Raw genomic sequence first — 12,553 nt, 5'->3', positions numbered from 1 at the left:
TGGCTATTTTGGAAGAAAATCTCACAGAGCCAGTTTATTTTTTTATTGTTTTGAAAATCCTCAAAGTATTTATTTTAATTTAAATGGATATAAATAACCTCTGATAATTTAGAATCATGTGTAATATAGTTTAAAAACACCAAAATTGTCATTTTTCTTCATTTCAGCCTAACTTATTTTTATGAATGGTAATTTTATGGACTTAAAACTGTGTACTATATTAATTTTTTTGTCTTGTTACATTTTGAGTAACTAAAACAAGGCTACTTTAAAGTATCTGCCAATCACAGATGTTCTAATTCTATTTTTAAAAGGAAAGAGTGTTTTGAGGTGGGGAAATGTAACATATGGGAGGTGTTTTTTGTGTGTAATATTTGAGAACAGAGGTCTCTTAAAACTTTAGCTCTGTTTCTTGGAACATGTTAATGAACTGAAATTTCTGTAAGAACTAATTAATTTGCAGAGAAATTCTGATAAAAGAGCCACTGTCATCTTAGTAAGGTGTGCCATTGTTTTGAAGGCAAATTAGTGGCTCAGCACCTCTTTTGTTGCAGAATCTTAAGAGATGGGCCAGAAATATCTGACATTAAAATTTAGGAAGAGCATGGAAGTCTACTTGTTTTTATTCTCCACTTCTCTTCCATGTCAGTAATAATAAAGGAAGACTCTAGTGCCTTTTCATACTTGTTAAGGGTTAGTTGGTTTCTGAGAACAGTGGGCTGATAAGGGAAGCTGTTGTGGTGGTCTGAGAAGGGTAGCTTTAAGATTGATTGGGTAAAACCCAGTCTCTTCACCACACAGACGTTGATATCATATCACCTCTTTTTGAAAGTAAACACCCTTCAGATTTTCACCATTCTTCATCTGTGTTTTTGGAGAATGAAAGCTTTTAGCTCAGTGGGTGTTAGGGGTTGGGCAGCTGTAGTGATAACTATATCAGAATCTTCCTAGGGGCGTGGTTGTGAGGAGATCTGATTCTGAAGACTCATTACACTGCTTCCTGTCCGAAAATACTGCTGTTAGGAGTACCTGTTATTGATGGGCTTGTGTGGGTTGATAGTCCCTTTTAGTTGCTCTAGCCCTATATTCAGCCTTATGGATCCCCCTAGTGGTGGCTATGTAAAGGCTGGCTTCAGTGACTTCTTTCCTTAGAAAACAACAGGTGTTTCTCACAGGGCCTTTTAGATTTGGACAAAGAAATAATATAAGGCCAGGTAGTTAAAAGTTAAGCAAATTCCTTCACTTTTGAGTTGGGATCTTGGTGGTAATCATTTCCAGCCTGTCTCATCTCTCTCGTGAAACTTTCCATGACCACATTGACTTGTGTGTTGATTTTAACAAATATTTAATGAGCATGTATTGCCTGGTACTGTGTTAGGTTCCAGGGACGATAAGATAAATAAGGTATGTTTTTTCCCCTTGAGGGAGCTCGTAGTCTAGTGGAGGAAAGAAAAGGTAAATAAGACAGTGACAGTACCATCAGACAAGCTGTGACCTGCTTGCTGGTGGTAATAAAGAACAGAGACCTAGGATGAGCTCAGTGTCTTCAGCTTTTCTGTCTGCTATGTGTTCTTTACTCCTCACAGAACATTTTACAATCTCTATATACAGGTATGTCCGCTCTAAGGGTATGGTTAAATCATAATAGCTAACACTTTCTAAGTATTTATTTTGTGTCAAAATAATTTACAAATATTGTCTCATCATTCTCATAATACTCCTACATGGTAGATGGCATTATTTACATTTTATCAGATGTAGAGACTGGTGCCTGGAGAGGTCAAGGAACTTGCCCAAGATTAGACAGCTAGGAGGGGCTGGAGTAATGTGTGCTCACTATTAGATATTTAAACAATAGAAAAATATCATAAAAGACTGTAAGCTCTGTGAGGGCAGTGATCTTTCTTTTGTTTACTGTTGTATCCCAAGTGCTAGAACAGTACCTGGAACATAGGTGCTCAATAAATATTTTTTCAGTGAATTAATTTGTTGAATGCTAGTCCATAAAGAGAAATACTTAACAGTTTGGTGTCTGTTTCCTGGACTTTAAAAATATATACTATATGTTTTTTTCAATCTTATTTTTTTGAATAGGCAATACATGGTCCATAAATCAAAATACTATAAAAAGGTATACAGTGAAAAGAAGTGCTCCCACCCCTGTCCCCATTCCCCCCTACCTCAGGTAATCACTTTTTTTAGTTTCTGGTGTTTCCTTCCAGGGTTTCTTTGTGCAAAAATACATGTATTATTTCCCTTCTTTCTTACACAAAAAGCGTATTGTGCACTGTACTGGACCTTGCTTTTTCACTTATAGGATTTTTTAAACATGAGTATGATCATAGTGTACAGTAGTGTTTTATAACCTACCTTTTTTCTCTTGGCAAAAGTATATTGCAGACATCTATCCTTGTTGATACCCAGTTTTACCTAAGAAACTTATGTTTTAAGTTATTTGATTAAAGAGACCTGTAGACTGGTAGAAGTCCCAAACTTACACTTGGGAAGGTTTAACCAACATATTAGGCAAGAAAAAGTTATGAGGCATAACTGTTTAAAAGCAGAATTCAGTTGTTATTTTCAAATCTTTCTTTCTTTTTTTTTTGAGGGGTGTGCTGCGTCATGTGGCTTGTGGGATCTTAGTTCCCGACCAGGGATTGATTGAACCCGGGCCACAGCAGTGAAAGCACCGAGTCCTAACCACTGGACCACCAGGGAATGCCCAGAATTCAGTTGTTATGATTGCCCATTAAGCCAAAGTGTCAACTGAAAAGCAGAAATAATGAGTATCAAGTTGACCAGCTAGATCCTCAAATGAGTAACTTTCTCCTTATGTACTAGCAATACCGATATCTTGGTCAAAAGATCCCAGTCGCTATAAACAGCAAAGAACCCTAAAATTTCCAAGAATTTAATAGAGATGTCAGGATCTATGTGCAGAAAATCATAGGACTTTGTTGAAGAGTATGATTTTTAAGAAACTGAATAAATACAGTCATACCCGCTTTATGTCTCAAATGATTTTTTCTTTGCATTTTTATAATTTGGCCAACATTAGTGGTGAGTGGTTAGATCCACTTTTTTTACTGACATATAATGATATGTTAAGCTCCTTTTGGTTATCTCTTTGTTTCCATAGAATTTTCTAAAGAGAAACTCTTTGTAGTGGGATTTATGGGTCTTAAAAATATCAGCGTCTTCATTACTTTTGATGCATGAGAAAGCCCTTTAAGAGATTGTATGTGGAAGTCTGAACAATAGATTATTATTACCTCTTTGAAATATTCTCAGTTTAATAAAAAAGTAGCTGTGTAACTAGTTAGTATTTATGTGTAATGGATTTTTTCAAAGATTAACATAGAGAAAGATAAGGAGCATTATATGCTGATTCTCAATGGAAAAGAGAATGTCTTTTTGTGGACTGTTAACTGCTCTAAGAAAAGAACCTAGTGTTAGAGTTCAACGGATTATAAAATTCTAGGGTAGTGTTAGTTCAGATGAAGTAAAGCGTTGTTTGCTAAAGATAAAAAGCAAACCCCAAAACTGTAGCCTAAAAAGAAATGGGGAGGTTCTGGGCAAGAGAAGCATTGATTATTGTAAGTGCAGCTTCAATTTTCCTTTTTTTCCTCACAACAAAGCCAACTAATTATTCCCTGGTTTGTTCAAGAAAAGGTGTTATATCAGCTAGAGCCTAGCTTTGCTATTAAGGTGTAACCACGTAGGCGAAAGATGTTGTTTATCGAGTTTTTTCACACTACATATTTATCAAACATCATTATTTGGATTGGGTTTCTAGAAGGAAATTTCAGTTTGACTTACCATTTGGGATTTTTCTGCTCATTCTGATCTTTTAGGGGACATTTAGTATACTTCACTTTCAAAGAATATGTTACTAAACAGTAATTCTAGATCTGGAATTGGATAGCTGTCAGATCCCACTCATATTTTTACACCGTGAAATTAGCAAAAAGATTAAAAAAAGTAATTACTTGATCTCAATTTGGTCGTCTTAACTAGGTAAATATTTTCCCCAGCCACTTGATTTTTTGTCTACTTTATTCTATGTATTTAAGGTGATGATTACTTTTAGATTATTAATCAAGAAACTAAAAGTACCTCTTTAGGACTATTGCTGGAGGTTGTTGGAATATGGTCTACCTTCAGATTTCAAGGAGTCAGTCAGATTGATCTGATGCCACTACCTCTAAATAAATAGCTTTTGCTGATAGAATAGTATGCTTTAAAAATAGTACTAGAAAATTCTGAGTTAGACTGATACACACTATAGTTGATTTAAGGTGTTGTTATATTAGTTATAAGATTTTTTTTTTCTGGGAATAGAAGCTTATAAGATTTTAAACTATGTTTGCTTTTCTGTATAGCTCCACCTAGTATGTTGGTGAAGGATGAATATGTTCATGACTTTGAGGGACAGCCATCATTATCCACTGAAGGGCATTCAATTCAAACCATCCAGCATCCACCAAGTAATCGTGCATCGACGGAGACCTACAGCACCCCAGCTCTCTTAGCCCCATCTGAGTCTAACGCTACCAGCACCACCAACTTTCCCAACATTCCTGTGGCTTCCACAAGTGAGTTGTAGAGTCAGATGTAGTCAGCAAGATGAATTTTCCTAACCATTAAATATTTATAGGTAACCACTTGGAGGAAACCTCCAACAGAGTATCTTTCATAGGTAAACAAGCATTAAATAGGTTTTTGAGTTGTCCTGGAAAAAAATGGTGTTTGTAATTTATTTAAATGTTCTTATGTTGATGTATAGTCACTTGGAATTTAAGTAATGATTTAAATTAATGGTGTAATTTGTACTTTATTACACGCAGAAGTAAGAAGTCTCTTAAGCTTTCAGATCTATTTTAGAGAAATATTTAAGTTACCAACAAGTAGTTTTGAACCAAGAGGTTTATAAAAATCTTTGTTAATGGAATTGCAAGCTTTCCTCTAATCAGTATTTTTATTTTGCTGTATCTGGCAGAATATTACTTTATAATAGTCATCTCAGTCTCCAGTTGTGCAAACTTAGAAAAAGGAATCTTGACAAATTTGTTAGTAACAAACATATAACCCTCAAGATAGATGTTAAGTATTTTAGTCAACTTTGAAATAAAGCTAAATTCTGTGTATCTAACTTTATTTTATTTTTTTTCTAACAAGTCTGTTTTCAAAAGATTCTTCCCATTAAAGAGGTGCTCACCTTCTCTGCCATGTCATGGAGGCAGAGTGCTATTAGGTCCAGATTTTCTTGGGGCCTGGTCAAGGAAATAATGACCTTATTTTCATAGCCACCAAAGGTTGGACAGTTTTCAACTTGGCAAGTTGAGTGGCCTTCTTTTTGTTTTTAAATTAATCACAGAACAGGGTCTTCCCATTTGTATTGTATTATTTGTACCTGCTTGCTAAGGAGATTGTATCTAAGCCCACATCAGCAGTGAATTGTTGATAGATCTGGACTGATACTTGTTAGTTGCTATCAAAGGAAGCATTATTCTGTTTAATATCAGATCAGATTCAACATAGAAAGTTGATCTTTGGAATAAGATCAAAGGACTGATTTCTGTAGGACTGATTTCTACAATTGAGTTTCAAATAAAGTATACCAAATTTCCCCCTCTTTAATTCATTTTACCTCTTCACACAATATCTTTTGGATTTGCTACATGAGATGACAGTCTCACTATAGACAGCATATTCCAAGTGGGCCATATAGGTTAAACACAAACTTGGGAACCTGAATCTTTAACCACTTGGTGCTTCTGTTATCTGTCTACTCTTTATTCACTAATTTGGGAATATAGTTGACAAACAGAGTGGGTAGGGAAGGAGAATAAAAGAAGGTACGTTACAGCCACTTGAGCATAGATTAGTGCCACTTAACCTCTGTTGATACTACCTGGAGGTTGAATTTGCATGCCTTTGTTGATGCTTGCTAAAGTGACTTCATTTTAACTGTTACGTTCCCTGGGACTGAGTCCTAGTCAAATAAAGTGATATGAATGAAATGTGGATAATTTTGTCTTGGTGTTTTTTGGATATATTTTCGCAATGAGTAATGATTACCATAAGTTTTAGAATTTGTTGCAGAATGGTTCCTTAGATCTCAAAAAGTGTATTGATAAAATTAGAAGAAAGAAAAGAAATTGGACTAAAATAGGGGAATTGGAAGACTATGTGAGCTGATTTAGTTGTTTAATTTCATTTTATGTACTTGGAATTGTGTAATGGAAATACTCAGTACAGATAACTGCAGTGGGCTTTATGTTCATTTGGTACCTGAGTATCTTCAGGGTTTCTTTCTAAATATCTGTAGTAAATTAAAATAATTTAATTTCTTCTGCAAGTGACAGTTTTTGTAAGATAGCTAAGAGTATGCACCACGTACAGTCGTTAAAAAGCAAGAGTAAAAATTTAATTAACTTTAAAGATGGAAAAATTTGAGGGGGATGAATAGGATGGGAGGTAGCTGAAAACATCCTCTTTAAAAAAATAGAGAGTATTGAAGTAGTCTCTTTAGCTTTCAATTTTATAATCTTAGCCTTAAGGAAATGTGAGTTGTAGAGAGGAGAAAGATGTTCCTTTTTCTTCATACTTTGAGCTGTTCATTGCATATTCGAGCAATGGTGTCATTTACTCTCTTCTATCTGATTATACTCCCACATAGATGAGAAAAGATTGAGGTAATGACAGTAACAAATAACAATTATGGAATTTCATTGCTTTCCAAGTGAGATGCACAGTTGACTTAATTAATTCTTGCTTGAAGAAATTAAGCTTTTTCTGTACAAAAAATAAAGCCTTAAAAATGTAAGCAATTTCTTAGAATGGTTTTGAATAGAATAGTTCTCCTGGTATATTACATACAGAGAGAGCAACTAATTTCTTGTGAATCCAGGAGTATGGTAGTGTTCTTAGAGGCAATTCTTGATTTTTAAAAGCAAATGAAAAAATTTCAAAATAGACTGATTTTTTGTTTTGTTTTGTTTTAACTAGCAGATGCTGTGTTGATTGGACAGTGGAGCTTACCTTTTTTTTTTTTTTTAACCTTCTCACCTTACCCATCACATTCCATTTAAAATATTTGCCTGCTCTCCTTTTCTTTGATCACCCTCTAGCATTCTGCCATTACCAGTACCAGTGCTGATAATAATGAACTTTCCAACATTTTCTTGAGCCTGGACTTTTGGAGTCCTAGTCAGAAAGGTCCAGAGCTAGATGGAGTGGCTGGGAGTGAGCTAGTGTGCTTCTGAAGAAGTTATTATGATAGGCTAGACCTATAGTGGGGTTTTGCTGGCATTTGAAGAATATTTGTGAAGAAATGGGCCAATAAAATTAGCTAGATATTACTTAAAGATAGAATAATTTTGAACTTCTTCAAGTTAAGGTTTGCCTTTATAGATGACTCTAGGGTTTTTTTATTATATAGGCCATGGGTGAATTCTGCTTTTTGCTCATCTTTGTAATTGTGACCATCAGATATAATTGATCCTTCATTTACTGTATAAAACCATAGGATTGCCTCTATAAATGTACCATATTAATGTCTTCTTGTTCCTCTAGGTCAGCCTGCCAGTATACTGGCAGGCAGCCATAGTGAAGGATTGTTGCAGATAGCTTCAGGGCCTCAGCCAGGACAGCAGCAGAATGGATTTACTGGTCAGCCAGCTACTTACCATCATAGTATGTATATGCTTTTTAAAATCTTCTAAGTAGTTGAGAAAAAATAGGCGGAGTTTATAAAAGCAAATTAATCCATGTGGGCCTTAATTTTTAGACAGCACTACCACCTGGACTGGAAGTAGAACTGCACCATACACACCTAATTTGCCTCACCATCAAAACGGCCATCTTCAGCACCACCCGCCTATGCCGCCCCATCCCGGACATTACTGTAAGCTCTTGTTTTTGTTGTAAGGGCCTTTTCTTTTTGAGAACTTTGTTTTCTTTCTATTTTTTTAAAAATGTTTTTACATCTTTTAGTCATCTTAAAATTTGGTTTCATTAAATGATTAGTGCTTTTCAGTATTTTTGGTAAACAGTTTTATTTTTCATAGTTATCATACCTTTGTTTTAGAGGATTGATATTTACAGAATACTTTTATTTCTTTGTTGCTGATATTTCATTAACACCACATTGATTGCCATTCATTTGTTTGTTTGTTTTGTGTATGTTGTTAGATCTCATGTGTATCTGTATATCCACCCTAAGTGTATTGAAACTCCTTGAGTGTCAAGATCTCAAGGTTTCTCTCACCACAGAGTTCAGCATACCATAGACACTCAGATGTTGAATCTGTCATTCCTCTACTCTGTGCAGGCTTGATTGGGAGGGATACCCTACTGATAACCATAGCTTGTAGTTTCAGGCAGAACAGGAACATTGTTCATTTGGCCTAGTAAAATCAAGAGTATAAATCTTTCATATATATTAAATCCCTTTTCCTCCATTATAAGATTAATAATACCAAAGAAAACTTGGAAAATACACAGAGGAGTAAATAAGAAAATAAAAATTATCCAGAATCCTACTACCCAGAGATATCTACTTCTAATATTTTGTCACATTTTTCCTTCCAGTCATATAGTCGGGTATATATATAAATTTGGGGGGAGAAGGAAATCAGACTGTGACTATGTTGTTGTACCCTGCTTTTTTACAGTTACGTTACTATTTTTCCATGTCTTAAGAGAATGTAGTTTTTAATGGCTGCCTGGGCCAGCATAGTTGTTACGGGTGCTGAGTTTGGACCCTTAACTGGCTGTGTGACCACTGGCAAATTATTTAACCTCCCTAAGACTTAAGGGTAGTAATAGTAGTATCTGTCTCAGGGATGTTGTAAGAAGTAAATGTAATAATTCATGTGAGGTGTTTAGCACAATGTCTTAACACATAATAATCTCTCAGTTATGTTAGCTACTGTGCCATTTTGTAAATATTCTTAATTTAATAAACGATAAACACTTGTTTTAAAATGGACCTCACAATTTGAATTATTATTATATATTACATTATGAATTGTACTGTATTACATGGATAATTTATAATTACATTAAATTTTGCATGTACAACTATTGTAAATTGTTTAACAGTTGGTATACAGCTCTAAAATGTTGGCTATTAAATAGCTACAAAAGTAATTCAAGAGTACTTGCTTATTATAATTATAAAGTAAACTAAGCGTTTACATTCTTAGACATTGCATAAGCTCGATCTAAACAATTCCTAAGGTATGATAGTTATATTTAAGGTTTATTAAAAGTTTCAGCATTGGAAAACTTTTAATAAATGAAAATGGGATTTTTATTGTCTTTTCTTTAGGGCCGCCAGTTCACAATGAGCTTGCATTCCAGCCTCCCATTTCTAACCATCCTGGTAAGTGTATTTCAAAATTAATTCCCTACATTTAGCTTTTCTTTATGGCAATTGAAACACATACACACAGAGAGATTTTAATATAACTGCAGAGTAACTTAACTTTTCAGATAAGTACAATACTCATTATGGCATTAGTTAATCAACAGTTTATGAGTAACCAATATAAGCACACATAAACTGTCCATATTTGGTTTTTTTTAACTGTCTCTGAAAGAAAAGACAAGAACTGCATTTTCGGCTAAAATATAAAGTACCAAAATACCGGTTTTAAGATGCATGTAATACATAAATATGCAGTAGAAGAAACTAGGTTTCAAAATAGAACAGCTGTAAAACTGTAGCTTAAAAAGCCAGGAAGAATCTGAAGTAGATGGTGAACAGAAAAATAATTCACCGTATCTGTCTTAGAAGATAGATTCAGGAATCTCTGGTTAACTGCAATTTAGAAACTATTTGCACTAAATTATGTTCAAAAGATTAGATGAAATAGCTAAGTAAACTATAGAAGTAATAAAACAGAAAGTTTGGAAATAAAAGAAAATATTGAAGGCTTCTTAACATAAACAGTGGATTTTGATTTGCTTTTCTTCCCTCCATCCTATCCTATCTGTTTTTCTTAGCTTAGAAAGATGCAGCTATATAATTTCAGTTCATCACCTTAATTTTCCCCCTAGTTTTACAAAAATTTTATTATGGAGAATTTCAACATGTACCAAATACAAGTATAGAAAATTGTACTCATTCCTCAGTTTCAGCTATTATCAACTAATGGCCAATCTTGTTTCATTTATACCCTCACCTACTTTTCATATCCTTACTTATTATTTTGATGGAAATACTATATAATCATTTGATACATAAATATTTCAGTATATATTTCCATTGAAGATTTTTAAAAAATATAACTACAGTAACCATAATGGTCAATTTAAAGAGTAACATATAGTTCCTCAAATAGATAAATAATTTTCTTAAACAGTGTTCTGCTATTTATTATTTATGTTGGTTCTAACTTTTCTTCTAGCTGTTAAAGAAAAATAACATTGAGGGTAAGACCTTTATGCTTATAATTCTTCTCATATTTCAGTTTCGGGAATTTGAAGAATTTCTGGATCAAAAGGCCACATTGCTTTAGTGATCACATCAGAGTATGAGAACCAGTTTTATCATGCTCACCAGCAGTAGATGTGATACTTCAATTAACTTTTACTGATTTAGGAGGCAAATATTTGTTTTGATAAGGAGAAAAATGCTGCTGGTGGGACAGAAATATTTTTTAACGATACATATTTACTAGTTACATGTTTACATTTTTAAACATATTTTTTAATCATACATATTACTAGTTAAATTATCCTCTTAAGTGGATTTTCTGTATGTTATTTGCATATTTTTGTGATTTTAAACATTTTTTGTGGGTCAAGGGGTCTTGCCTTTCTATAAACATATTTATTAAGAAATGTAATAAACAGAACGTACATAAAACCAGTATACATACAGTCTGATGAATAACATTAAAGCCAACACGTGTGTAACCAACACCCAGACTGAAAATTAAAACATTGCAGCACCCTCAGAAATTTTCCCTCCCCATGCATTTTGTCTCAGTCAAAAACTTTTCATCTCCTCCTGCAGAGATAACCACTATCCTGCTTTTTATGGATTTAATTTTTTTGCTCTTTGAAAATGATGAATGCATCCCTAAACAATCCAGTAGTTTGGTTTTACTGCTTTTTGAAATTATATAAATGAAATCATTGTATCAGAATCTTAATTCATGTTAATAAGCATATTGTGATAAAAGGGGGAAATCTGGAGTCTTAAGAATGAGAATTTTGCTGGCTTCAAGGCAGCATCATTGACAATCAGTAGTGACCCCTGGCAAATTGGGGGGTGTGGTTCTCAGTGTTCATATGGCTTGGCAGAAGGTGGTCCACAGGAGTAGGGATAATCAGGGCTCTGAAAAAAGATCTACCATGGATGAATAGTGGAGTGGGGTTGGGAATGGTGGCATTTAGCTAGTTATTTGGACTCCGTTTTGGATTCAGCAGTTGCTTTGGCCTCTTGATGGATTTACTTCATTCTCATGGTAGAACTCATGTTGAGGCCTAACAGCTCCTGGTGGTTAGGGAATAGCATTCACTAGTTTTGAGGATATGCATCTGTAGGACCCTGCACTGGCATTAAAGCCTCTGTTTTTGAGTAGAACGGGAAGTGACTTAATGGCGAGGATGATACTGAAAGGTCTTTGTCCACGTGGTTGCGGGAGGGGTCAGCTCTGCGCCTGTACCATTAATGGAGTCAGCTTGTTGGAGCCCAGCTGGCTGTGAACTCTCTGACTGTGAATATGGATGGGCCCCAGAAGAGTTCTACCTCACAGCTGTTCTTCATTTCTCCTCTTGCACTGGTAAGAGAATATGCTGACTGGCCTTCCTAATGGGACAGCTTCCAGTCATAGTGCCCTCCTCCCTACCATTTAATCTCTACTGCTACTCAGTATTTCTTTTAAAATTTGAATCTAGTTATGTTATTTCTCTGTTGAAGAACTTGCACTGACTTCCCTACTTATTGCTTAGCCTATAGGATAAAGTCCAAATTCCTTAGCTGGGCAGAAAAGAATCTCTGATCCGGGACCCTGCATACTTCTCTAGGTTCATCTCTTCATACTTTAACCATCCTGAACTGCTTACCCAAGCTTGCTTGACTATATCATCCCTCTGTACTTTTTTTGTGCATGGTGTTCTCTGCCAGATATGTTATATACTCTGTATTAGTTGTCTGTTGTTTGCTCTGGCTCATAGTCTCTTGAGCTTGCAGTCAAGTTGTTGGCTCAGGCTGCTACCATCTGAAAGCTTTTCTGGGGTTGGAGAATTCACTTTCAGGGTGGCTTAGCACCTATCTGGCAAGTTAGTGGTATTGTGGGCAGGAAGCTCCAGTTCCTTTCTGCATGGACCTCTCTGCAGAGTTTCTTGAGTGTCTTCACATGGCAGCTTGCTTCCTCCAAAGTTGAGGGATCAAGAGAAAGCAAGACAGAACCTCGGGGTCTTTTAAGACTTAACCTCATAAATCACATCTTCATTTTTGTAAGATCCTATTTTGTAGAGAGGGGACTATACAAAAATGTGAATGTCAGGAGGTGAGAATCATTGGTGCCATCTT

General features: G+C 35.0%; 1 protein-coding gene across 6 annotated transcripts in view; it reads left to right on the top strand.

The window, feature by feature from the left end:
- SMAD4 (SMAD family member 4) overlaps window positions 1-12,553 on the top strand; it is a 60,413-nt gene that overhangs the window by 20,447 nt on the left and 27,413 nt on the right. For all 6 annotated transcript variants that reach the window (XR_010933022.1, XM_067699059.1, XM_067699057.1 and 3 more), the window contains exons 5-8: window positions 4,383-4,595; window positions 7,579-7,698; window positions 7,793-7,909; window positions 9,338-9,391. Coding sequence is in view for 5 of the 6 variants with exons in the window: in XM_067699059.1 (XP_067555160.1) it covers window positions 4,383-4,595; window positions 7,579-7,698; window positions 7,793-7,909; window positions 9,338-9,391 (504 nt within the window). In the remaining variant the exon portion in view is untranslated. The remainder of the gene's footprint in view (window positions 1-4,382; window positions 4,596-7,578; window positions 7,699-7,792; window positions 7,910-9,337; window positions 9,392-12,553) is intronic.

This window comes from Pseudorca crassidens, chromosome 12 (assembly GCF_039906515.1).
Source record: "Pseudorca crassidens isolate mPseCra1 chromosome 12, mPseCra1.hap1, whole genome shotgun sequence".
NCBI classification, from domain to species: domain Eukaryota; kingdom Metazoa; phylum Chordata; class Mammalia; order Artiodactyla; family Delphinidae; genus Pseudorca; species Pseudorca crassidens.
The sequence above is the reverse complement of the archived record's forward strand: the minus strand, read 5'-3'. Positions and strand labels throughout refer to the sequence as shown.